At 42.1% G+C, this 27,660-nt stretch overlaps 2 protein-coding genes across 5 annotated transcripts; both read left to right on the top strand.

Moving 5' to 3' along the window:
- Positions 1–169: 169 nt before the first annotated feature.
- On the top strand, positions 170–10,122 carry irak1 (interleukin-1 receptor-associated kinase 1). Of its 3 annotated transcripts, XM_027007583.3 has the most exons (14): positions 174–687; positions 1,708–1,875; positions 2,441–2,572; positions 2,875–2,969; positions 3,138–3,347; positions 3,538–3,602; positions 4,031–4,145; positions 4,367–4,479; positions 4,890–5,097; positions 5,585–5,653; positions 5,738–5,962; positions 7,168–7,621; positions 7,754–7,861; positions 8,459–10,122. In XM_027007583.3, exons 1-14 carry the CDS (start codon positions 576–578, stop codon positions 8,515–8,517), a joined length of 2,133 nt encoding a protein of 710 aa, XP_026863384.2. In that variant the 5' UTR covers positions 174–575; the 3' UTR covers positions 8,518–10,122. The 3 variants fall into 3 exon arrangements, with proteins under 3 accessions (XP_081564078.1, XP_081564077.1, XP_026863384.2); XM_081707951.1 differs by lacking the exon at positions 7,754–7,861 and having other exon boundaries at positions 173–687; XM_081707952.1 differs by lacking the exons at positions 7,168–7,621; positions 7,754–7,861 and having other exon boundaries at positions 170–687.
- On the top strand, positions 9,791–27,459 carry hcfc1b (host cell factor C1b). 2 transcript variants are annotated; one of them, XM_027007602.3, is made up of 28 exons: positions 9,791–9,930; positions 11,493–11,694; positions 12,835–12,983; positions 13,379–13,539; positions 13,764–13,972; positions 14,454–14,538; positions 14,872–14,978; positions 15,201–15,380; positions 15,646–15,978; positions 16,271–16,422; positions 16,642–16,836; positions 17,277–17,501; positions 17,885–17,989; positions 18,170–18,374; positions 18,718–18,860; positions 18,983–19,121; positions 20,088–20,293; positions 20,461–21,247; positions 21,363–21,505; positions 21,852–22,097; positions 22,578–22,830; positions 23,051–23,359; positions 23,826–23,944; positions 24,067–24,204; positions 24,370–24,555; positions 24,690–24,987; positions 25,198–25,261; positions 25,504–27,459. In XM_027007602.3, the coding sequence occupies exons 2-28, from the start codon at positions 11,499–11,501 to the stop codon at positions 25,541–25,543; spliced, it is 5,373 nt and encodes a 1,790-aa protein (XP_026863403.2). In that variant the 5' UTR covers positions 9,791–9,930; positions 11,493–11,498; the 3' UTR covers positions 25,544–27,459. The 2 variants fall into 2 exon arrangements, with proteins under 2 accessions (XP_026863403.2, XP_035377804.1); XM_035521911.2 differs by lacking the exon at positions 9,791–9,930 and adding an exon at positions 10,436–11,271.
- The last annotated feature ends 201 nt before the right edge of the window (positions 27,460–27,660 follow it).

Raw genomic sequence — 27,660 nt, 5'->3', positions numbered from 1 at the left:
AACCTCGTTTACCTTCAGTACCATCCAAGTCAGTCTTAGTCACAATCAACAAAGCCAAGCTTATTTTTTATAGTAGCTTCTACCAAAACCACCGGTGATGCATAACCGATGTACTCCATTTGAACAGCATTTTATTGCTGCTAGCTGCATGTGTTTGACAAAATGTCTAAGACTACTTTTGGTTACATAGACTGATGAAACTATACAAGTGCTGCGCCAGTTCTGTCAAATATTGGTATCAAACGTTCATGGCTTTTAACTTTGTGAGGAAAGAGGAAGTGTAAGCAAGTGGTATATGGTTTATACTGAATGTAACTAGTTAGTTAGCTCAGTAGGATAACTTGTCCAATATGACACCGCGTGGCTTGACCGCGCAAAAACTTAACAACCCTAAATTTTTAGTCAGTCAGTCACGCAAAAACGAGAATTGTTGTCAGACTGATTGGTTAAGAGTTACTCACTTCACCCTCCTGCAGTCGCTGGTAGAGCTCCCGAGAAAATAATCAGTCAGTTTACGGTAGCTGTTTTAGCTAACTTCATTTCTTTCTTTTAACTTCCAACGCGAAATTCTGGAAATGTCGAATTTGACGAATAGTAACGAATATATATACGATTTGCCAGCGGCTGGAATGAATGAATTTACGCGAGTTATGGATTCGTTACCGCTCTCAGACTGGTTGAGATTTGGTAAGGCTACGAGAATTTACTTAATATAGCTAGCTAACGCCAGCTAACAGACAGACAGATGATTTTGTATAGCTAGATAAACACAGTCATTTCTCAATTCATTAGACTTGCTTGCCTCGTACGAGATGGTTAGCTAAGCTAACCTAGCGTTAGCCAGCTAACCTAGCTGTTAGCGAACCAGGTAATTTGTGACAACTTTCCAAAAAGACGAGACATTTTTAATTAAGCAGCCAACTTAGCTAGCTAGCCATTTAGCTGACTTCCTCAACTTGAATTATTGTTACCCATTTAGTTAGCTAGCTAGCTAGCTGGCTAACGTAGCTATAGCTTACAATATCACTTTTTAAAGTTCTTTAGATGGCCAACTAGCTTGCTAGCATATCCATCTTAAATATGGTAATTTATTCATTTGAGCTGGCATAAATGTCTGATAAGCTAGTGGTTTGTCAATTCTGCTAATTAATTTGACTTGCACATGGGATGCTTTCATTAACCAAATATATAAAAGCTAGCTCGCTAACTTTATTTTTGTTTTTAAAAAAACAAAAACTGGCTCGTCAAGCAGTTAAAGTTTACGCTTGAGCTAGCAGGTTTTCCCCAAACTAATGTAACTAGTTACTTTAGATAACTATCGTTAGCTAGACACCTCCACAGACATGACGCAGCTTCTGAACATAACGAAGTTTGATGTCTAGTTACATCAGTAACAGGTGTAGAGAAAATGGGTGCTACGTAAAAAAAAACTTGCTTCAGAGAGTGTCATCCAGTCCTACCTTAATGAGCATATTTCTAAAACAAAACTGAATATCAGTTCCATAACTAGGTTAAGTTACCTGCTTAGAAGGGTAGATAATCTAGCCACGATATTGCGTGTGTTTCTCAGGAAACCTTGTGTACTTCACTACAATTTTGATTCTATATATTTTACTATATTGCACGGCAGTTACTCATCTGGAATCTTCGGGAATGGTGTATGTTTTTAATTTAATAACATAAAATGATTTCTCCCACCCAATCCAGCTTCTCAAGTAATATCCAATCAGACAGAACTACGCCTAGTGGAGCTAAGTAGCAGACGCACGGAAACACTAATGGGCAAATGGGGTTGTAGAAACGGTACCGTTGACGACCTCTTAGACGTTCTTCAAAGCCTGGAGCTTCTGAGGCCGCGAGATATTATTCTTAAATGTGAGTTAATGAAAGAAAAAAAACAAAGATTTTGCATTCTGTGTCAGATTTTGTTATTAGACAATCTGCAAAAACTGCACTGAAGTGCACTCCTGGGCTGTGATTAGTGATTTAAAAATTTAAAAAACCTTTATTTTAGCATGGAAAGAGGCTTAAGATAGTGTTGTGTAACACTAGGTTTGTGTTTTTAAAAAACAGCTTAAGTGTTTTTATTTTCCTTGTTATCATTTGCCTTTAGTACAGAGAACTGACCCCAAAACATGCAGTAAGCAGTCAGAGTTCAGGTCTAAATTGTACACTCACTGAACTAGTGCTGATGTTTTAGCTAGGCAGTTAGAATGAGTTACTTTTACTAATATCACAAGGCTGATATTTGTAATCACATGGATTCATATGATAAACAGTTCTCAGGAACCTGTAGAAAATACACTAGTCTATAATTTTAGAGCCAAAAATACCAGATGCAGTGTGACATTTGTTGCCTTTCTAGTCTACACAGTAAACTCAGAACTGCCTTTTGACCACTGTGAGGTATTTTCTCACCTCCTGGTGCATATTCCTCTAGGGAGGCATGCTCCGCAGCCTAGCTCTGTCACACCCCCCTCCAGATTTCTACTGCAGCCCCCCTCCTGCACTCTTCTGCCCTCGTCACTGTTTACCTCATCCAAAGGCATCACTCAGACTCATCCCAAGCCTGGTAAACTCTTGATCTGCTTGCTTTTAGTGTTTGTGTTGCTGAGAATAAGTATACTTCATAACAAACATACAGTCTTATAAATCCTTGACTACTTGAATAGTAACTTATGCTGTGTCTTGGTAACCATGTACACAGCCTGGGTGCACAATGTGTGTAACACATTTAATGTGTTCTTGGATTGTAGAGGTGAACTAGTTGTAGGAAATTCAGTCAGACTGCCACAGTATATCTAACCCATTTGACTGGAACTCAGGAAATGTGCTAGCTCATCGCAGTGCTTAATGTTCTCTTTTTGTTACTAGAGAACCAGTCACTGCCCAAGCCTGGACCTCCCCCCCCTCATCTGGAGTCGGGACGTTTTTCTGCACAGCAAACGCACAGCACAGCAAAAGAAGAGGTACTGTTGACTCAAAGAATATCAGAAATTGAGGTCAAGTGAAATAGAGGGAATTAATTTTTCAGAACCTTTTCTAAAATCACTGTTATTTTCCAAAGGTGGAGTTTAATGACCAAGGCATTGCCCATTTCAATAACTTCTGTCATCATTCATTACCTTTTCCTTTAGGTAGCTGATAACGACTGTTTGCAACAGTCCTGCAAGTGCCATGTGGACCGCCCATCTTTGTTCACTGGTGCCTTGAGCTGGCCCTTTGAAGAAGTGCAGCAAGGTACAGACAACTTCTCAGCAGTGCGGCAGATCGGAGAGGGAGGTTTCGGCCACGTGTACCGTGCTTCCATGAAGAACACAGATTTTGCAGTCAAGAGGCTGAAAGAGGCAAGTGAATGAACAAATTATTTAATGACATCATTGAGTAGCCTGGGGAGACTATCCCCCTCAACTCTTCCCCCAATACTTTGTGTTCTTCAGTGAGGGGTCATTCAAGTGGGATTGGATTTTGAGCAGTGCATTTTATGTTGGCCTTTTTAACTGGGTGTTAATGGGAAGTTCTTAATGTTTTAAGCAGGGTTCCCAAATGGGTTGGAGTGTGGTGAGGGAAAGTTTTACAACTGAGGTGGAAAGACTCTCACAGTAAGAAATTTCTCTTTCCATTCTGGCTTTGGCAGCTTGAGTCTCTACTTAATTCATCTGAATCTCTTGCTTAATTTTCCCCTCTGTTTTTAAAACTGTAGGTAGCATTGTTCAAAGTCCCCCCTCCTTTCTTACTGTGTCACCAAATAACAGATTGGGACATTCCTCCAACTGTTCTTTGTTGTTTGCCCTCTTTAGAGGCCAGAATACTGGCCTGGCCCAGAAAATGAAAGAATGTCTTCTCTCTTTTCTTCTCCTGACTTTGTTGTGGTTAGTTGTACTTTGTTTGATTTTTATGCAGGAGGTTGGGGCTTTTGTCTAACTCCTTTCTTGCATTGCACTTTAAGCCACACTGTAATCTCAGTTCCGTACTGCACATCTTTCAGCACAGCATCTTGCCTAAGACCCCTCCTTTTTTGACACTGTAGATACAGACACCCCAACATAGTGGACTTGGTTGGCTATAGTGTGGGAGGAGGAACATATTGCCTCATATATGTCTACATGCCTAGTGGGTCTTTAGAGGACTGGCTGCGTTGTAAGGTAGGACAACACATTCAAGCTTCAAAAGGCATGTCGGTGTATGGTGTTTTTTGTTTTTTGAATACACGGTGTGTGTGTGTGTGTGTATGTATGTGTGTGTGTGTGTGTATATATATATATATATATATATATATAATGTGTGTGTATTTTTCTGGTCTTATTGGATTGAACCTTTTGTTTGTTTGTTTGTTTGTTTGTTGGTGGCTGCTTGTGTATTTCAGAATAGTACTGCCCTCTGCTGGATGCAGCGTGTAAATATATTATTGGGTTCAGCGAAAGCTATTCAGTACCTCCATTCTTCCTCCCCTGCACTAATACATGGCGATGTCAAAAGGTGGCCCAAATTTGCTTTATTACCATAATTTGTTATTTCTGCTTTTTATTACCCATTTAATTTTTATTTAAAAAACCTAAATCTTGCAAACTAAGACTTCTTAATGTGGATATATAGACTTAAACAAATGTTGCCTTAAGTTGCTATATGACTTATGTTGTTAAATATTGTCTTATGTTGTGCTGTAACAAGGAAACATTAATAGGACATAATGCAAGGAGTATTTCTTCTTCTTCTTCTTATTATTATTATTATATAGCTTTATCAAACTCTAAAGTGTCCAAGAGATAGGCAATGTTGCAGTTTTATGTGGTTTTTGAGCTGTTTAAAAGTAAGTAATTTGGGATTTTTACATAATAGACTATTAATTCTGCAGAGCTTATATAAACATGTGATCCCTCCCTTCACAGCTCCAATATCCTTCTAGGGGAACACCTGGAACCAAAGCTGGGGGATTTTGGCATGGCACGGCTGTGCCACAGCCCCAGCAGAACTCCAGGCAAAACGAGCACTGTGGCTCAGACTGCGACGGTGCGTGGAACTCTGGCGTACCTGCCAGAAGAGTACCTAAAGGATGGCCAACTGGGTGTGGCAATTGATGTCTACAGCTTTGGAGTGGTACGAGCCTTGACATACATTGACATTTAAAGTGGGGGCAGGCAAGGTATAGAGGACTTTTAATATGTACAACACCTCCTCCCCACCCCCCAAAATAAAAGACCTAACAGTCCATAATCCTAGATTGGCTGGAATAATGACATGAGAATAATTGTTATGAATGAGAGGCCACATTTTTGACTGGTTAAGTATGCTTCTGATAGTGTAGTTAGTGTTTTGTCTTTGGCTTTTAAAGAATGATTACTATCAAAACATCACTATAAAGGTTTCATGCTAAAGGCTCAATGCTTAAAAAAAAAAGCCTGCTAAGTCTAATTTTCTGCATAATTGAGATTTTTGCTATCTTTACTTTCTTATAAGGAACTATAAATACTGATTTATTGCCATTAGCTAAGATTATTAATGTCAGTGCATGTCTGCTTTGTCAAATATTTAGATGCTGGGTAAAATACTTGATTTGATTTGTCTGATTTACCTTCTTCTGTAGGTGGTGTTGGAGGTGCTCACTGGGCGAAGGGCTTTAGAAACGGACAAGCAATCAAAGACTGTCTACCTGGTGAGAGAATTTTTGGTCACATCATACCTCAAATTCTGCTTGCTGTGACAGCCAAAACCAAAGAAAACCTCCTGTGTTATACAGAAAGACCTGGTGACAGAAGTGGAGGATAATGAGAGAGACTTCAGTAAAAGGAAGTATTCTCAGGAGACAGGCTTTTCTCAGGCAGCGGAAAACATCTGTACAAAACATCTGGATCCTAAACTGCTGAAAGACGGCTTGTCTGCCCCTCATGGGTCCAGGGAAATCTCTCAGCTGGCCTGCCGCTGCCTAGACCGACGAAGAAAGAAAAGACCTCTGATGACCGAGGTAGGTCAGCCATGGTTTTCTTCCATCACACCACTTATGATGTATGTTTTAATTTAATTAAGTAGTTTCATATATATTTACCAAAACTAAGTCCAAAATGAATAAAATTACATTTTTTACAACATTAGACACTTAACAACAAGAAGCAACGTCCTTAATAATATTAAATGCTGCAATTTTGCTGATTTTCTTTTGGAGTGCCACACTAAAATAGAAGTGGAATACATCTTTGTAATTCTAATAGGTGATACAGATGTGTAAGATGAGGCATTGATGGAGAAGTGTAAGATAATGCATGAGCCAGTAAAAGAAATTAAATATTTGACTTTTTAAATATAAGGTAGTGGTCATTATACAACGCCAACCTGCGGTTCACAATAATGCATGCAATAATGTGTGCAAAAAGTGTTACTATTTGCAATAGACTGTTATGCTAAGTAAATATTTAAAAGTCATCAGCATTGGCATATCAAGTTGTATTATAATCCATTTGGAATAAAAATTTGCACTGAATCAGTTTAATTTTTGTACTCTTGGAGGTCAAGCACGACATTAATACAGTGGGATGGGGTGAGAGGGACTCGTGATTATTGATCATGTAAATGTATGTTTATCTTGATAATGCATTAGATGCAAAGGTTCTGGTATCTGACTTGCGTGTTCATATTTTTTATAGTAAAGTTTATAAAATAACATGGGATTATGCTGTGTTAAACAAATATTCACTGTCTTAGTTTTTAGATTCTTCAAAGAATCCTCCCTTTTATTACGCTTGATTACTACTTCTAGCGTGAGACTGAAGTTCTGAATAAAAAAACTATTTGCAGAGGGAATTTTTTTTCTTGTTTTTTTTTTTGTTTTGTTTTTTACATAGGAAAAATTCATATGTAGGTTAAGTTTCACTATTTATATTTGTGTTGGAAACAAATGTAATCATATAAAATATTAGATTAAAATGCATTTAAGACTGAAAAACATTCTCGTGTGTCAACTTCAGACTAGTACTATATGAACAAATAATCTACTTCAGGTAACTTACTACTGATGCTTAAGTGGGTACTAATTTTAATATCCTTAAAAATGTATTTTGTACATAAGCCTTGCTAACTGACAGATGTACAACTCTTTTTATATGCTTGTTTTTTTGTTTACATTCACAATTTTATACTGGAATTAATTTTAAGTAGAATATTCTGTTTTACCAGGTCTTTAAAACGGTTGAAGATGTGTATGCAGGCTTGAAGGACTTCTGCAGATCTGGCATAGTCAAAACATCTCCTGCTCCTCCCCATCTATCTCCCCCAAACTCACTGCGCTCTGACAACTGCTCTCTGGACTCTCTCACTCATCGCTTCTCTAAGCTCGGTCCCCAAGAGGACACTTACTGCTGCACCCACAAACATAGCTCCCCCTGTCCCTCTTCGGCAGTGACTCATTCACAAGACCCCAAGTCAGGAAGAAGTGAAGGATCATGGAATGAGCTGCATAACTCTGTTCATGCACCCTGTGAATCTGATGAGAGTCAGGGCTTCTCGCAGTGTTGGGCGTCTCCATGCGCATCTCAGAGCAATAAATGTCCTGGTGGACACGGCGATCTTAATGTCTCACAGTCAAGTAGCTTCTCAATAGTTACACCACCCCTATCCAGTGTCAGTTCAGGTAAAAGCTTGAAGTTTAATGTATTACAAAAAAATAGTTGGCACTTAAGAAATCTCTCTATTTCAACCTAAAATCGAGTTTCAGTTGAACTTCTGCCACCCCATCCTACCCTGTGAATTTCTGCTTTTGCAGATGAGAGAGTTGTTATTAATCCAGTCAGGCAGCGCTTTGTAGAGAAAATGGCACTTTATGAGGAAGGCAGAATCCCAACTTCAGACCTTCTGTCATCAGCCACTCCATGTAAGTTCTGTAGGTGAATAGTGACTGTATATTCTCAGAAAGCCATACAGATGGAAATCTATCAAACATTTACATTCATTATGTGCATTTATGAAACAAAGCTGCACTCAAAAGATGATTATAATTTGGTAGCTAAGTGACTGATCTCTGTAACTGCCAGATATCTCAAGACTTATGAAATCAATAAGGTCCAGTCTTTTTTGTTCAAACAGGAAGAAAGTAAGTCATAGCTTGGTAGAGCTTGTGCTACACACTGGAGATGTTTTTCAAGACCTTACAAATTTACATTTATGGCATTTAGCTGACGCTTTTATCCAAAGCGACTTAAAATTATGACAGTACAATTTGAACAATTGCGGATTAAGGGCCCTTAGTCATGTACCTTAGTATTGCGCTACCACTGCCCTAGATAATTCTGAACAAATTTTGGAAATGTGGAAATATGTTGACTGGTTACTGTTCATCTCAGAATGGCTACAAAATTTGGTTTTGTGGCTTTAAAACATTTTTTATTTTGTATCATGATTTACACAATAAAGGGGCTTACATATTGGTATATCTTTGAAATGCTTTAATGAACTATGCTCACCATTGCAGATGAAGTGAGGAATACTCAAACAAGGGAACCAGAAGAGAGCGATGAGTTTGCTAGCTAGGCCACTGGAACTGACTCATACTGAAGTTCAAGGCCAGCACTTACTCCCTCTCCTGCTGAGGTACAGCAATAGAACCAACGCTTAAGAAGAAATCAGACACAACAGACTTTAGGTGGTGGTCGCGACTTCCTAAAATTAAAGTTCTCAACAGCAAATGGTTACTTTGACTACTACTGTCTACTATTGAACTACAGACAATAATATACATGACAAAAGCAAATTGTGTGTTATGTAACCACTGCATTGCAGAATGCTCATTTATGAACTATGACAAGAATGTGCAGTATTGTTGTGAGATTTAATGTTGAAACTCTTAAAAAGGGACACTGGATAAGGTGCATGTACTAAGTTTAGCACCAGGGCTTAGAATGTCTTATTCAATAAAGACTGAACACACACTGGTAAAATCTGGCCATCAGCCAGGTTCAACATATTATGGGCAGTCCTTACACTTAAACATCATGTGTAATGTACTTTTAAATATGTGTATTTGGCTGATTGATTTAATGTGTGGGGGGGGGGGGGGGTTGACACGACCAAAAATCTCCGTTTCATGTTTTTTAAATTAGTTTACACTTTGACAGTTTATGTTCAGAATGTATGCAGTGATGTAGACAGTGTTGCACAGTGTTGTCTTTGTGATTTTTCTATAAATATCAACACATTAAAAGGTTATATTTACTTTTCTTGTATTCATGTTCACATCACTTTTTTTTGTTGTTGCTATTTTGAGGTTTAGCTAGTTTTACTGCAGAAACAGTCCACTAAACTTGTTTCTCACAGTGAGTGACTTGATGCACTATGCTAACCCAACCATTCTGTCAACTGTATTGCACTGATATTCCAATACTGGTTTTATGGTAGATATTAAATCTTGAAAAAAATAAAATATTAACATGTTAAATTTAAAATATTAAATATCTAGTCGAGCATGTATACTTTTTGTTGTCTACATTAGACGATCATTTATGTTTATTGTTTGTAAAATCTTTGTATTTAAGAAATTTTGCGACTATAAAACCCAACCGGAATGCAATACTTAGTTTAACAGTGTTTTTCATTAGCTATCTTCTGCTTGGTCAGGAAAGGAAAAACAGTGGGATAACGGGCCAAATGCAATGATGAGTATATCGCACTACGATAGCGTTTAGATTATATGATAGTGCACCGCCGTACCGTTAAAAATGAAGGCTCTACGGAGAGCGCAAAAAGATTTCGCCATCTGCACTAGTGGCTGAGGCAAAGGAGCTGTGGACATAATTACCGAAGGGGTTGTCAAGAAGATGGCGGCTTCCTGGGCGGCATGAAAGGATGTAGAGTTAGCAATATCTACAGAAAAAGACATACGCGGGGTTGAATTCGTTTACTGAGTGTCTCCCTCGAATTTATTATTAAAATTACAACTCGGAACGAGTAAGTATTTTATGCTACGAGATGAGCCAGTCTAAATACTTTGCACCATTCCGATGACGGCTAACGGTACATCCGCCATTTTTCTTGAGGGAAGCTAGCAAGAATCTAGAGGTAGAACAATAATAGAGGGAACTGTAAAATACGCATAATGCCACTCTCCATGATGAGTGAATAAAAACACCAAAAATTAAACATGTAATATTTTTTCTGTCATACTGATTGTTTCCGCAGAGGTTTATTTAGCCGTGGCAGCCATTTAAGCTACCTAGCTAGCTAAATATTTCAGCTAGCGCATGGCTAAGTTAATAGCCAGCTAGCACAAGCAACTTATTATTTGCGACACTCGTGTTTGCTTTTCAGTTGCAATATTGCCTACATATATTATTTTGATTATGGCTATATTTCAACGTAGACCTTGAAAACGGTTAGCATGCTAGCTAGCGATGGAGGCGCATTTTGATAGGAGAGGATTGTTTGGTTTTTTGGTCAAGATGGCGGCACCCAGACAGGAGAGGCATGAACATCGAAAATCTTAAACTAATTTAAGAAAACATTAATAATAACAATTTTACAGCGTGGAGATAATTGAAGCAGTATTTATTCTCATGCGGTCATGATGGATAGTCATATTCTTAAATTAATTTAATAATTAACAAAAATATATCTGGCTAGCTGGTATAAAATTCGTTTTTTTGGGGGGGCGGCGGGGGTTCACCGCCCATTTTTGTTCTGACGTTAGCTAGCCCACTAGCTTAGCCATCTAGCAACCTAGCTATAATATTACCATTATTATCTTTTCCATTAGGTACATTATTACCGTTACCATTAGCTACATTATTATCTTTAACAGTACTTATTATAGTCACCATTATTAACATTTGCCATGATTACCTTTACCATTAGCTACGGGCTGCTGACTGGTTTGTTTAGTTGTTAGCAAAGCTACAAGATGGCGACACCCATGGACTCGCACCGCTTTTCTCTTGAAGATAACTAACAGACAAACGGGAGTTTCTTGAAAGTGATCTCTGATGAATGCGGGGGGGAGACGATCTGCATTGCGAATGACTGCACATGATGCACAAGGCTGCGGCAATCTAACAAAAATCCCGAAGATATTAGTTTGTTTTACCGGCGTGTCTGTTTGTTGCAAAGCGTCTACCGCTAAAATGGCGGCTTCCATGGATTTTAGCTAGCTGGCTACATTTGTGTGGTCTGCTAACCTGTTTAAAAACTAGTTAGTTGGCGAGCTGTTGCTATTTTGAAGTGCTCCAGTGTAGCACTAAATTATAATGGACTAGTTGCTTTGTTTTAAGAAAAGAATTAATCAGGCACGATTAGGTGATTATTTGCACTTATATCGACCTACTTGGCTGTCACAACTATTGTAGCTTTAGCGACTTGCTAGCTAACCCAGTTAGCACTGAGGGAATTAACTCCTGTTAGCTAGCTGGCTAATAACTGGCTAAGAAGCTACACTGAAGAAGTTACATTGTGTAATATTACAGAATTTGTAATATCTAAGGTAAACCAATTTGAATTGGATTTGTTTCTCGTTAAAGAGGAAAATGGCTTCTTCTGGTACCGTGACGTCTGGGACTTCGGGTTCGGTACTACAGCCGCGGTGGAAGCGGGTACTCGGGTGGTCTGGCCCGGTTCCTCGCCCTCGACACGGCCATCGGGCTGTCGCGATTAAGGAGCTTATGGTGGTTTTCGGAGGAGGTAATGAAGGAATTGTCGATGAACTCCACGTATATAACACAGGTAATATCTTACATAATTTACACAGAATCAATACCGATATATGCATACAACGTAAATGAAATCAAATGATAAGCCGCTGGAGTAAAATAAAAATTGAGTAATACGTTAGCTAGTTACCAAGCTAGCTAACGACTAGCAAGATAGCCAGGTGCATTGCTAAATAGATTTGGCTGTAAAGCAATGGTTAAGTCGTCGGATTTATTTATTCGGCTGTCTATTTAATTAACATAACTAGATACTTATTGTGTGAAAGTCTTACATGTGAAATATTTTGTGCATGAGTTGTCATGTCGATCGTCTGATCTTGTTACGCAAATAAGAGCAGTTGGTGATACGCTAGCTACAGATCCTCGTTAGCTAACTTGCTAACGTTACCATATAAAATACTGCAGTTGTACTCCCGTAGTGTTGGTAATGCACATTCGGTTGTTAGCTAGCCAGATATTTATTTATTTACTATTGAGGTGTGTTTATATTCAGCAATTGCTGTAAACTACTCAGTGTAATAAATGTCCTTGTCGTGATAGTAGTGCTGCATAATATTTAGAGCTGCTTGTTGTTGTATGAAAAGCTACCGCAGTGGTGTTACCGGAATTGTATAACTTGGATGGCTATCTTAGCCATCACGCTGTTAGCAGTTTCAAAGCGTCGGCTAATGCTAGTTAGAAAGCTAAGATTTTTTTGAGCTAGCCTGTCGCCGCGAGACGTCTAGCCAGCCCGCGAGAACGTAGAATGGAGGGAAAAATGCAAAGAGAAATGGCGGGTTAATAGAACAGACTACGTCATCACGTCAACAAACTCCACCCCCCCCCTTAATTCCCGCATTGCTCTGTAAATATTTACGATACTGTTGATTTGTTTTTGCCTGATGTGCCTGTTTTAATATGAAACGCGGCATCATGGCTACACTAAGTTCCTGGAAAGCTGTGAAAAAGAAATGTAGAATAAACTTAATTGTTGCTAAGTCAAGTCACGTGTTGTATTTCACTGGTTAATCATACAGTCTTAAAAGATTACAACTATCCCACTGTTTTGTAATACTGTCTATAAAAAGCGCGGGGGGGGGGGGGGGGGGGCTTCTATGTGTTGGTTCATTACACTGGAATGTTATTAACCAATGTCTTGGTTGTTCCACTGCAGCAACCAATCAGTGGTTTATTCCAGCTGTCAGAGGTGATGTTCCACCTGGCTGTGCTGCTTATGGGTTTGTGTGTGATGGCACCCGACTTCTGGTATTTGGAGGCATGGTGGAATATGGAAAATACAGTAATGATCTCTATGAGCTACAGGTAATTGCCAAATATTAACTTGATTAATTCTTAATCTTTACAATGAATAACTGGTGTATGTCTCATACCTTCTCTATCTGGCAAAGTTTAGAGGTCCATCTGCTACTTTCATTAGGTTGATCATGAGCTAAGTTTACTGTTTTAGAGCAGTAAGAGCATCTGACTATATAGCCAAGTACCTGATAGCCCAACAATTACATCTTACAAACATTTTGAATTGCCAATTAATTTTTACTGTGTGGTGTTTGTGGATCATGCATTTTATAATAACTGAGCGTTACCCCTTTCATACTGAGAGATTTGCCATTGTCATGCAACCCTCACCAAGGTTTATTGTTTCTAACAAAATGGCAGTGCTCTGCTTTAGTCAAGCTGAATGTGATTTCTTTTTGCAGGCCAGTAGATGGGAGTGGAAAAGGCTGAAGCCAAAAGCTCCAAAGAATGGCCCACCCCCATGTCCCCGCCTGGGCCACAGCTTTTCTCTGGTGGGAAACAAATGCTATCTGTTTGGAGGTCTTGCCAATGACAGCGAGGACCCCAAAAACAATATTCCAAGGTAGGCAGCCAATTTGACGTATTTTACACCTTTGTGTCTTTTTTTTTTTTTCACATTCCATGAGGTGTAAATTTATGCGCTTTCAGCACCTTTCATGCTCTGCCGTGGTGTTCACTGAAAATATGCGAGTGATTTGGAATAGCAGCTGATTGTCTGTTGCCTCAGACTGGATTTGCTGAGAATTACAGAACAGTAATGTCAATTTTCCCAACCCTCACACGCAGATACCTAAACGACTTGTACACGCTTGAGCTGCGTCCTGGGTCGAACGTGGCAGGCTGGGATATCCCCATCACATATGGGGTTCTGCCCCCTCCTCGCGAAAGCCACACTGCTGTGGTTTACACAGAGAAGGCCTCCAAGAAGTCTCGCCTTGTCATCTATGGAGGCATGAGTGGCTGTCGCCTTGGAGACCTCTGGACATTGGACATAGGTGAGAAACTGAGAATGGTGGTGTCTTGTAACGTTTTAGCTAATGTCCACTTGGAAGAAGCAGATGGTAGATTTATTTAAAGTAGAAAATATTTAAAGATACTTTATATAAAGTATAAAATACTAAACAATAGTTTTGAATAGGGAAATGCAAACTGATAACATTTGCAATTAATGCATAGAACATGTACAATTCTTTTTATCTGATGCAAATAAATGACAACATTGTGAGCAATGATGTTGATTTGTACTTGGTAGGAACTTCAAACAGCCTAATGAGCATAAATTAAACAAACACCTTTGTGGGATACCAGCACCTCACATTAAGAAAAGAAATTTTCATCTAAAAATGATTAAAAACAAATTTTAATTATGTTTCAAAAACAATTTGTGGTCTGTTTCTGTAATGGGACCAGCCTACAGAGTCTACTGTTTTCCAGCAGCTTTGAATGAATATTTCATAAACACGTTTTGTCCTGCAGACACTCTGACATGGAATAAGCCCACCATCAGTGGCATGGCTCCCCTCCCTCGCAGCCTCCACTCAGCTACTACCATAACCAACAAGTGAGTGCTGTTTTAACTAGGGCAAGATAAACAGCACCTTTAAAACGCTGTACCTCTGGGTTGTTATGCACCTGGGATATGTTGTCTCTTTATATCTTCCAGTTATAGACAAACTGTATTAGGCACCTTGCAAACATATCTTTTAGTTAAAGCTGCCTTTATGCTTTATTGCTTAACATTGCCTATGCATTTGTGGCTTTAAAATCCATGAATACCTCTTTTTAAACTTTAGTCTTCTAGAAATCAAAAGGGGGGGAAAGGTATGTTTTGTAACTGTTTAGGCATGAATAGTGACTGGATTTACAGTTAATGTACTATTGCTGATTACTCTAGAATGTATGTATTTGGTGGCTGGGTGCCTTTGGTGATGGATGACGTGAAAGTGGCTACTCATGAGAAGGAGTGGAAGTGCACAAACACACTAGCATGCCTGAATCTTGGTAGGTTTCTGGTAATGCGCTAATTTGCAACCCATCTGACGATGGGGTAAATTTGTTCAGAAATGTGTAAAACCCTCTACCACTGTACAGCTTCAATGCAATAATCATACCTGATTATATTGTGGGGGTGGGTGAATGCTTCTCTCTCTCTCTCTCTCTCTCTCTCTCTCTCTCTCTCTCTCTCTCTCTCTCTCTCTCTCTCTCTCTCTCTCTCTCTCTCAGACACAATGACCTGGGAATCCATTTTAATGGACACTTTGGAAGACAACATCCCAAGGGCTCGAGCGGGACACTGTTCTGTAGCCATCAACTCCAGGCTGTATGTCTGGAGCGGCAGGGATGGCTACCGCAAAGCCTGGAACAACCAGGTGTGCTGCAAAGACCTCTGGTACCTGGAGACAGGTGGGTTCATCTGGCTGAGTTGCCTCAGAAAGGAGTAGTTCAACATGAATTATAATCTGGATGGTGTTCTTTTATGTTACCACAATTTAATACTCTGCCTGAGTTCTCTCTTTGCATCCTTTAGTTTTATTCTGTAATTTTCTGGGGGGGTATGTGAGGTTATTTACAAGAAATACTGCATAATGGGAGTTGCGCACAATGCCCATGGCATTAGTGCTTCTTGTGTGCTTTTTTACAACCGTTGAAAACCCACTGTTTCCTGCAGAGCGTCCCCAGGCTCCGTCGCGTGTGCAGCTTGTCCGTGCCAACACCAACTCTCTGGAGGTGAGCTGGGGGCCGGTGCCCACTGCCGACACCTACCTTCTGCAGCTGCAGAAGTACGACATCCCAGCAGCAACTGCAGCCACCTCGCCCAGTGTGGCCTCTCCCACCTCCTCCTCTCTGCCTGCCAACTCTCCTAAAAGCCCCGCCCCGGCCGCCGCTGCTCCTGCCTCCCAGAGCATGCCCCTGACTGGGGTTACGCTTGTGCCCCAGGTCCCCTCACCCATCGCCTCCACACCTGGGAGTCCACTTGCGGCAGCCTCACCCAGAGGCCCAGGTAGGAGTTAGGACTGCACAGTGCTTGAACAATACCAAATTGTATAGTACTGTGGTTGAATGAATATTAAATTATTATTGGCTAGGATTGATTTGAAGGTGTTTACTGAAACTGGAAAGTTCTAGTCAAGCTTAGTCACCATTCTGGCCAAAAGCGACATCAATAAACTGCAACATTAGCAGGCCATTGATGGTTATAAGAATTGGCATGCATTGTTTATATGGAAATCATTAACATTTATTTATTGTTGTTTTTGGTGATTTGTTTATATTTCCTCTCTGTACTTTTGCAGCCATTCTGAAAGTCGCTGCACCTCAGTCCACCGCGGGGACCTCCATTGTCACTGTGCGTCAGGCCAATCAAGGGGGAAAATCCCCAGTCACTGTTGCTTCGCTTCCTGCTGGAGTCCGTATGGTCGTCCCTGCACAGAGCACTCAGGGAACAGTATGTGACCTCTGATGTAATTTCTAACCGAGCTCCAGTTTCCCCCAGAAGCACAATAATGTGAAACGCACCTTATGATTGAGTATGCAGGATGGTGCTGCTGCTTTCACCTTACAATGGATCCTTTTTTTCTGCAGAGAAATCTGAATCTCTCCTGGTCTTCTGTGTCTACTTTTCCACCAATCATTTATTTTTCTTTAATTTCATTGTTTACTTTAGCCAATTGGTAGCAGCCCCCAGATGAGTGGCATGGCTGCTCTGGCAGCTGCTGCTGCCGCCACCCAGAAGATTCCACCCTCCTCCGCGACCACTGTGCTGAATGTTCCTGCAGGAGCCACCATAGTGAAGACTGTTGCTGTGACCCCAGGGTCCACAAGTCTGCCTGCTACAGTGAAAGTAGCCTCGCCAGTAATGGTGAGCCACCCCCCCCCCACCCCCCTTTTTTTTTCTAATTTACTTTTATTTATTTAGAACCCTTCTGGATATTTACAGTTGGAAACAAGAAAGTGAGGTGTTTAAAAGTAATTTAGTGTTTTAAAAATCTTTTCTTTTTTTTTCTTTTTTTTTTGTGGAGACCCATGTTACTCTCAGTAATAGATCAGTAGGCCCCTGTGCTAAGAGAAGAAGCTTAGAGGTATATGTCAAAGATGAAGTAAACTGAAAAATGACTCATCATTTTATCTACCACATGAAAGTAGATGTCTTTCCAAGATCATGGAGTTAACTTAACAAATTGTGTAACACAAAAGTACAATTGGTTTCCTTTCAAATCGTTTGTATGTCCTATATCTGTCGAATGTGTTCTGCTTGTCTTCATATGTAATGAAGTGTTAACATCTCTCTTGCTATCCCAGGTGAGTAACCCAGCGACCCGCATGCTGAAAACAGCTGCCGCTCAGGTGGGGACATCGAGCATCTCCACCCCCAACACCCCAACGCGTCCCATCATCACCGTACACAAATCTGGCACTGTGACAGTAGCTCAGCAGGCCCAGGTGGTCACCACTGTGGTTGGAGGAGTCACTAAAACCATCACCCTGGTCAAGAGCCCACTCACTGTGGGCAGCGGTGGGACTCTGGTGAGAAGGAGTAACCAGAATGATTTGGCTTGTATATTTTGATGAAATTAGAGAATTGTTGTTTGAGCATAGGTACATTCAATAGACTAAATCTTGTGACCAACTCCTTTTGAAGGTGTTTCATTTTTTTTCTTTCCTCTCCCCTTTAGCATTTTTTCTGCATCACCAGAAATTTCTGTGGTCTTTTGTTACTAAGTTTGTTTTGCATGCTTTGTCATTTATGTACTTCTAGTTCTCTGTGTCTAATGCTGCTGTCTACACACCAGATGCATTAGGCTCACTAGGAGTGAGGCTTTGCTCCTGGTAATGGTGTTTACCCCAGGAGCTTTGCACAGTGGCTTGTCAGAGTGCTCAAGGTTTGGATGTTCCTTTTTTTTCCTCAGATCTCTAGCCTGGGCAAGGTGATGTCTGTGGTACAGACCAAACCAGTACAGACCTCTGCAGTCACTGGACAGGCTGGGAGCAGTCCTGTCACTCAAATTATACAGGTCAGAACAGCAGGATCTTGAGAGTTCACACTCATGTTGTGGTTCTCAACACTGCCCCAAAAACCATATACTTTTATGTGTTTACCCAAAATGCATGGGGAATTAGTGTATCATGGTTTGATAAATGATTTGTGATTTTAAATTTTTTTGTTTTGGTGATCTTGCACTCCTGTCTCCCAGACTAAGGGTCCCTTGCCAGCAGGCACCATTCTGAAACTGGTCACCTCTGCAGATGGCAAGCCCACTACCATCATAACGACCACACAGGCAGGCAACACGGGCACCAAACCCACCATCCTGGGCATCTCCCCTAACACCACCACCAAGCCTGGCACCACCATCATCAAGACCATCCCCATGTCTGCCATCCAGCAGGGAGCTGCAGGTGGGGACTAGCACATTTTCTTTCATTTTAGAGCACTGAGTCAGACCTGAGATCAGGTAGTGGGGTTTGATGAACTGGCTTGTTGTTTTGTACAGAAAAAGCTAAGATGATGATGATGATGATGATGATAATACAATAATGGCCTTTCTGTATAAAAAACAAAACAAAACAAAAAAAAACTATTAACTGACACAACTTGCTTTTCAGTATGTTTTGAACAAGACCATTGACAGTCTATAGAAATTTTGATGAAAAATAAGGTGTGTTGATTTGAAGTTGCCTGTTGACGTGGATGTTGTTTGCATTGTTTATTTATTAAACTTGTTTAAACTGTACCTGGCAGGTGCCACCAGTAGCCCTGGCATCAAGTCTCCAATCACCATCATCACCACAAAAATGGTCACGCCTGGCACTGGCACCCCAGGCAAAATTATCACAGCTGTGCCAAAATTGACTGCAGGAGCCGGGCAACAGGGGGTCACGCAGGTGAGCTGCCTTTTGACCTTTAGACATCATGGCCTTGTTGGAGCTTGCTAAATTGTAAATTTTAACTTTGTCAAACAATCAACAAGCCACATTAATATTCTTTGTGTCATGGTTTTTCCCAGGTTGTTCTGAAGGGGGCGCCAGGGCAGCCTGGCACCATTCTACGCACCGTGCCTATGGGTGGCGTGCGCCTTGTGTCTCCTGGCACTGTCTCTGCTGTCAAACCCACGGTTACCACACTAGTGGTAAAAGGAACCACAGGTAAAAACTTCACAGCTCTGCTGTAGGTTTCTTTAAAAATCCCATTGTATTTTTATGGTATGCCTGATATAACGTATGCTTTTATTTAGGGCTGGCCGATATGGAAAAAATCTTAACACAATTTGTTTTTCAGTCAATATCATTCATTTGATATAAATCAAATCACTGTTTTTGTCAAACTGAAAGGTTCCTTGTCAGAAGTTGAACATTATACACCTGTATTTCACGTAAGATGGATATATATGTATAATAAACAAGTCTTAATTCTGACCAGTCAAAGCTTTCAAGTTTTATGGAACACAATTTGTTTTGTTGACTGCAAATAAATAAAACCATAATTCTAAAATCTTAAATCTAAATTCTTAAAACTGTCAAGTTTTACAGGAGAACACAAAGTAAATTCTTTAGTCAGTTCCGAATAAATAAATAAAGTATGTATTAATACATAAACAGTTACCTGTCTTTGTGGGAATATGCTTTAGAGTGCTTCTTTTGCTTCTTGTTGAACTTTAAATACCCCCCAAAAATCTCCACACTACCGAATTTCTCGGGCCATTTCTGTCAACAATCTCTTCGTCTTTTGAGCCTTGCGTTGTCTTGGGTTGTTCCGTTTGGTAATGCTATTGTTCAAGTTTTCGTTTAGCATCTGGGCTGCTACCGGCTGCTACTCCTATGTTCTGTAATGTGTCCATAAATCTGACGTGGCTCTAACTGTTCCAGGCACATGATTGGTTTGCCGCGGCACTATTCTCATTATCACTGAGTTTTCGTGTTGTCTGTAAAAACATGGAAGGAAGTTATTTCAAAGTAATTATCGTTTTATCGCCCAGTCCTACTCTTCTTATTGTGCTGTTTCTACTTTTAATACTCATGTCCCCTAACGTACCTTTCTTGTACCAAACTGGTATTTATAATGAATATTTTCCCTCTGAAATAACTTTTTATCCTCCAACCCCCTTGTTTCAGGAGTAACTACCCTGGGCAACGTGACCGGCACTGTCTCCACCACTTTGGCAGGGGGCAGTGTTGCTACTACCAACGCCAGCCTGGCTACTCCCATAACCACCCTGGGTACCATTGCCACACTTTCCAGTCAGGTCATCAGCCCAACAGCCATCACTGTGTCTGCAGCCCAACCGAGCCTGACTACCGTACCCACCGTGGCCATACAGGTAACGCAAAAGAAAGAAATGGGATATTCCTATTCGGTTAATATCTGTTATTTTTAAATATGAATTGAGCTGCTGTTTGAGGGAAGGTCCCTATAGATCTTTGCTGCTTTTTCTCCTTTCATTTTCTGAGCATGGTGAGTGGTCATATTATTGCTTTCCTCTTGCAGGCAGCTGCGCAGCCCACTCAGGTGACTCTCATTAGCACCCCTAGTGGTGCAGAGGCACAGCCTGTGCAGGACCTCCCAGTCTCCATCCTGGCGTCACCTACCTCAGAGCAGCCCTCCACCACGGGGTCAGAAGTTGGCGACACACCTGGTGATGTAACTCTGGTCTGCTCCAATCCACCCTGCGAGACTCACGAGACAGGCACCACCAACACTGCCACCACGGCTGCCGCCAACATGGGATCAGAGCGGGTGTGCTCCAACCCGCCCTGCGAAACGCATGTGACCGGCACCACCAACACGGCGACCATGGCTTCGGCCGACATGGGCCGCGTGCAACAGGTGTGCAGCAATCCGCCATCGGAAACTCACGACACGGGTACCACCAACACAGCCACAACTGCCAGCTGCAGCATGGGCTCCCAGGAGACGGGGATCGTGGACAGCAGCACAGCATCTCAGCAGGCCACGCTGACCCTGCCCACCACCACGCAACTGGCACAAGTGTGCTCCAACCTGCCGTGTGAAACCCATGAGACAGGCACCACCAACACAGCCACAGTTGCGGTAGCAGGCGGAGGAGTCCGGCAGGTTTGTTCCAACCCGCCATGTGAGACACACGAGACCGGTACCACCAACACAGCCACGCAGGCATCCTCAAGCATGGGCAGCGGGGAGACCAATACAGTGCAGAGAGTGTGCTCCAACCCACCCTGCGAAACCCATGAGACGGGCACCACCAACACGACCACCACCGCCACCAGCAGCCTCGAGTCAGCTGACGGCACAGGTATGTGGATGTATATATCCAACTACTTGAGAAGTTGTGTTTCTGCTGTCTAAACTTTTAGACTGTTTAGAAGTTTCAGTATGTTCAGCTCAGTGATGTTGGCTTTTTCATGCAGTTCATCAGAGTGGTGAAGGGCAAGAAGACACTGGCACTGGGGCTGAAGCCACATCAACTACAGAACCAGCAAATCCCACAATTCAGAGCAGAGCAGTAACCACGGTGACACAGGCTACACCCACCCCAGGACCTTCTGTCCCGGTACGTCTTTGATCTTTTTCCAATCATATGAGTAGTGTTGTTGATGCTTTTTATAAAGTGGTCTAACACAACAGATTCCACCCATCAAGGGCTTGAGTTCAGTAGAATCAGGAGTGTTGGTCCTTATACCCTGCATCACGGTTGAATGTTTGATTTGGTTTGATGGGACAGTATGCACAATCAGATTGTGTGTGTGTGTGTGTGTGTGTGTGTGTGTGTGTGTGTGTGTGTGTGTGTGTGTGTGTGTGTGTGTGTGTGTGTGTGTGTGTGTGTGTGTGTGTGTGTGTGTGTGTGTTCACTGATGCAATACCCATCATGCTGTTGCCTGTGACATTGCCCCCTGCAGGAGATCTCGTCCATGGCGGGTTCGGCTGCCATGGTGGAGGCCTCGGGTGAGGCCGAGGCGATGGAGCAGGGAGAGTCCGAGGCGCTGGCCACCGGTGACGAGCCCATGCAGACTGAAGGCGAGCTGAGCGAAGAGGGGGCTGTCAGGGTCGTTGCTATCGAAGAGGGTGCCGCCGGCGAGGCAGGGACCATGCTGCAGGTGCATGTTGCCATGGAAGCGCAGCCTGGCCAGGGCGAGCAGGCTGAGGTATGATGTCATTGTTTGATTATTGTTTGGTTTTGATTTTTATTTAGTTAAAACATTGGAACATTTTGACACCCCTTGTTTTCTTTTCATAGTAGAATTGCTTTTTTTTAAGGTGCTCCTTCCCATTTAAATTTGTGTTCTTTTGAGCAATTTGTGCATTTATAATTGTATGGTTGTGTAAGCACGGACTGTAAAAGCGTGGATTTGTAAGGCTCTTCATTTACCAATGTGAAGGAAATTATGGTTGGAAAAATTATGGTGGGTGACTCATTTTTAGCTGACACTTGATTTACAGTTGATTCACACCCACAAATGATACACAAATGTGTTTTCAATTAAATACATGCATCTTTCTTTCAATGCTCTAGCCATCAGGCTTTTTGGGTGTAATAAAGGTGGTCTAATGTAGTGACTTCTGTATTTAAAATAGTGTTAGTATTCCTAATACTATGGTCTGGGTGCCTGTATGTGTGCGCGCAGATGGAGCAGGGTGGTGAGGATGCAGAGGCCGTGGGTCTCGCGGGCCAGGACTCTGAGGCGTTGGCGCTGCCCCAGGAGCTGATGTCAGCAGAGGGGCAGCCTGCCACGCTGATGGTGACGGGGCTGACCCCGGAGGAGCTGGCCGTCACTGCTGCGGCAGAGGCTGCTGCCCAGGCTGCCGCCACAGAAGAAGCCCAGGCCCAGGCCCTCGCTATACAGGCTGTACTGCAGGCAGCCCAACAGGCTGTGCTCAGTGAGTGAACGCCACACAAGCTGACCTGTAATGGAAACATGAGTCACAGGAGTTAAAAGAAAATGATTTTTGTTTGTTTGCTGGCTATGCAGAATATACCTCAGGCCTTGTAGTCTGTCTTGATCATATCTCATATACACTTTCTCCTTATCTCCCTTTTCTCCTTTTTCTCCTTCCCTCCCCCATCTCCCTATCTCCCTCTCATCTGTCTATCTCTCAGATGAAGGAGACGGAGGGCAGGATGGCCAACAATCCACCACCATCCCCATCGTCCTCACTCAGCAGGAGCTGGCCGTTCTGGTCCAACAGCAGCAACAGCTCCAGGAGGCCCAGGCCGCGGCCGCAGCCGCTGCCCAGCTCCAAGAAGCTGACTCGGGCTCCGCCGCTCTGCCTACCGAGGGCCTGGCCCCAGCCGACAGCCTCAATGACCCCTCAGCCGAGAGCAATGGTCATGAGATGGCGGCGGCGGCAGCTGCCGCTGCCGTGACAGGACCTGTGGCTCAGCTTCTTCCCAGCACGTCAGCAGAGAGTGAGGACAGGATAATCACACCCAGAATCCCTGTAACACACTCCTGTGTTCCTGTGGCTCACCTGGTAGAGCAGGCAGAACATGGGGCTAATAACACTGAGGTCGCATTTGTTCTGAGATGTGTAAATCTCTCTGTAAAAGCGTGTCTGCCAAAAGCTTGGGGATGCCGTGTGGCCCAGCGTCCGATGTGTGGTTGGTCACTAGAGCCAGTTTTGTAGTCTGAAGCCCATTAAATTCACAGCCACAAGGATCCTGGTAATACAGCTTGGTATTTCTTTATACTGTAATAATTTGTTGCAGTAATACTATTACTCAGAATATGCTTGTAGCAGTCAAACTGCTCTCCTGTCTGAAATGGCCACGGGGGTCCAACCTGAGGAAAGTTGTGTGTTACTGGCATGGCATAAACTCTGTCCGGGCCCACTCTTAAGAGCTTCATGACACTCGTTGGTACTCTTTCTTGCAGCTTTGGCTCCATCCAGCACGTTTGCCCTTTCCCAGCCGATGACGGTGGCCAGCCCCGCCAAGCTGCAGGCAGCCACTGCTCTTGCAGAGGTGGCCAACGGTATTGAGACTGCGGCTGGGGTGAGCTGCCTAATCTCATTATGCTGTTGTTGTAGCTAACCACCTGATATGTATTAGGTTGATGCGCTGTAGTGTCTTAATTCCTCAGGTTGGTCTTATTTTCCCCCTCCTTTCTTTAACAGAAGCAAGGAGCACCCCCTGCAGTTGTGAAGCCGCCAGTAAAGAAAGAAAACCAGTGGTTTGATGTTGGAATAGTCAAAGTGACCAACATGGTTGTCACACATTATTACATGCCATCTGATGATTCTGAGGTCACGGATGTAAGTTGAAATCAATTTGGTTCTTGTAAATTATAGCCTTCTCTTTAAGTTAAACGAGCATAACTGATATTTGTGTGATATGCATGTGTGGATGCAAGAGAGCATAAGATGAACAGCAGTAGTAAGTCCAGTGTTCACACGACTTTACTGGGAATGATGTTGCAGGATGATTCGGGAACCATACCAGACTACAGCCAGATGAAGAAAGTGGAGCTTGCTCCAGGCACGGCATACAAGTTCCGTGTAGCTGGCGTCAACGCCTGTGGCCGTGGCACTTTCTCTGAAGTGTCTGCATTCAAGACCTGTCTGCCTGGCTTCCCTGGAGCACCGTGTGCCATTAAGATCAGCAAGGTATGCCCTTAGGACAAACTCTCTTCTCCCTGACCTAAAGAAATACTTTTAAGCATTTTTGACGTAGCCTAACGCTCCTTTTACCCTAACTCTCCTTTTACATTGGTTTTCCATCCTGCTCCCCCTTCCTCCAGAGCCCTGATGGTGCCCACCTTACCTGGGAACCACCATCGGTGACATCAGGAAAGATCATCGAGTACTCCGTGTACCTGGCTATCCAGAGCTCGCAGACGTCCGAGGCTAAGGCGTCTGCTCCTGCGCAGCTGGCCTTCATGCGCGTGTACTGCGGGCCCAACCCCTCGTGCCTGGTGCAGACCTCCAGCCTATCCAATGCCCACATCGACTACACCACCAAACCCGCCATCATCTTCCGCATCGCTGCCCGCAATGAGAAGGGATACGGGCCAGCCACGCAAGTCAGGTGGTTGCAAGGTGAGGACACAGGAGGTGCCAGTGTTGTAGATGGAGCCTGACTTAACAGCGAATTTTCAAATCAAATTTACTGTCATTGCATTTGAATTTGAATTTTTAAGTGGATTTGGGTTCAGGCCTGTTGGAACTATGAGGGACCATAACTGCAATGCTGTGGCCCTCCCAAGACCATGGCTTAAATGTATGCTATGATTGATTTGTGGTTTGCAGAAACCAGTAAGGATGGATCTGCTGCCAAACCTGCAGCAAAAAGACCGGTCTCATCTCCTGATGCGTGAGTATCTTCATAATCTTCCTTATGAAGGACACACATAAAAGGATAAATCCAGTCCTCATTTTTCAGCGGAGAATCTCTTTTGACTATGTACCTTGGTCTAAAATATATACTAGGTGATGTCGGTTTCTTGAACATGATCCCTGCTTGACCTCACTTCCTGAATCGGTGGATACTTTTAAGGTAGTGTGATGCTTGCAGTGTTGAATATTTCCTGACCGCTGTTTGCTTCTCTGCTGCAGGAAAGGTACCGGTCCAAAAAAGGCCAGAGCTGACCAATGAGGAAGCCCCTCCCCCCTGAGACTAAGACCCATGACTGAATTCCTCCTCTTCCTGCCGATGCCTTGTCCTTGCCACACCTGTAACATCTACTATATGAAATGGCAGCATAACCAGGAAAAAAGAAAAAAAAAAGTCAAGATAATCTTTTTGTGCCCCACCCCGATCACTGGACATTTCTGGTGCCATGGACGCCTTATCCCTCCGTCGTCTTGGATTCATTTTAAAAAAATTTTTTGTTGTTTTCTTTTAAATCATAACTGTTCCTTCAGATAAACCGTTAAAAGCACATACTTTTTGCTCTTCCTAGCAATTTTGTGTGATCTATTTCAAATGGCAGCATTCAATCCGGTTGTTTTAGTTGTTTCTGGAGCTTTTTTTTCCCCCCTCCCTTTCTATGTATTTTTATTTTGGCTTATTGCAATACAAGCAATAGATAAAAGGAAAAAAAAAGTATCTTCACTCATTTGTCAGTTGAAGGTTTGTTTTTGGTTTTTTTTTCTCTTTCTTTCTTCGAGACGACAGGGAGGGACGCATCTCTGTTTAGGCACAGACAGCAGAAGGAAGGAGATTTGAACAGGACTGCAAACAATAAAGTCCTACCTGGAAGACCTGTCAAAAAGTGGAGCGTGGGGGGGGAAAATGAACAGCAGCACTTGGTGACCCTTCAGAGGAAAAGACTTCTTTCCTTCGAAAGACAAATCTGTAATTGTACATTGAATCTTGAGTCCAGTAGCCCATTATTACATCACTGTGTCTTCATACATTGGTGAGAGGAACAGATTTAAAAACTGTACTATTTTGTACCAAGGACGCAAGGACTCCAAACCTAGTAGATGAGGACACATGACCTTTTTTGCATTGCATCAAAAATACATCTTGTATAAAGAAGAAAAAAAAATCCCAAAAACAGTAAGCAGTGATGCAGAAGCTCTCTGTGTGTGGTTTATTTTTGTATTATTTTTTTTCTTTCTTTTTTAAAGAGCCCCTCCCCTCTCGTACATGTGCATCAGCGCAGTTTTAAAACTCAGTTTCTTGCTCATTCCTGTAGTCTGAGTGTGCTCAAGGGATTGTGAGGTAGCTTGTCCCCGGTGCCACAGTATTTTTACATCCCATATTAAGAAACCTTTCAAAAGATGATTTGGAAATTGGCATTTAGAATAAACTTTTTGTACTCTGGAGAAAGATGACCCACTTAAAAACAAGCTTGAGAATACTGAATAAAATAGTCTTTTGCAAGTTTTTTTTTTTTTTTGGTCCTCCCAACTTGTATATTGTTGGACATTTAGAGGAGTCTTGCAAGAGTAATGCTTATGTTCCTCTTTCGTTCATGTTTCTCCTGTTAACCTTTCACTAGTCAATAGTTTATGTGAAATTTACTTTCTGAATATGGAGTTTCTGTGGAATATTTTTTTATATGCTTGTTTGTGAGTTGGTAGAGGTAAAAAGCAAAATTGGGATTCTTCTCATAGTGGAGAATGAGGCATTTTCATTATTCTTGGGGTCGTTCTTTGGGATGCAGGGTATAAATTCTCAGAGTGAAAAAGCTGAACCGAGATCGTCTTATTAATTGCGTTCAATATGATGTGAAAGGCAGAAGTGGAACCAACATCCGCACACTCACTCTGAATCGTTATACATGTGACCCTGGATGCTAGAATGGTGTTTAAAGATGGACTGATGTGAATGGAAATGAGCAACATTGCTTGGTTTGTTTTTCTGGAAGATGGAAATTGTTTGATGGATTATTGGCACAGCCAGCGTTTGAACTCAGCTGTAAATTAGTTCTTTCACGTAGCAAGAAGTAAAACAAAAAAAATCTTTGCCTTTTTTATATAATTATCTGTAACAAATGTTTTTACATGTTGTCATCTATTGATTGCTTTTGTGTCTTGACATATAAAAGTAATGGAAATCTGTCTCTGTGTTCATTTGCGTTGTGTTGCCTGCGGAATATCTTTTTTTTTTTTTTTTTTTTTTTTTTTTTTTTTTGTCGTTGATGACTGTTTCTTCCGCTTATGTCTCTGAGATATGTACAAGTAATACGAAAGATCAGTAAGAAGTCAAATGTCTTTCTAATCCGAAACAAAATATGCGTTGGGATTTTATCACTGTTTATT

The sequence above is a fragment of the Electrophorus electricus genome, chromosome 25 (assembly GCF_041902795.1).
Source record: "Electrophorus electricus isolate QZ-2024a chromosome 25, ASM4190279v1, whole genome shotgun sequence".
NCBI lineage: Eukaryota > Metazoa > Chordata > Actinopteri > Gymnotiformes > Gymnotidae > Electrophorus > Electrophorus electricus.
This window is presented reverse-complemented; position numbering and strand designations above follow the sequence as displayed.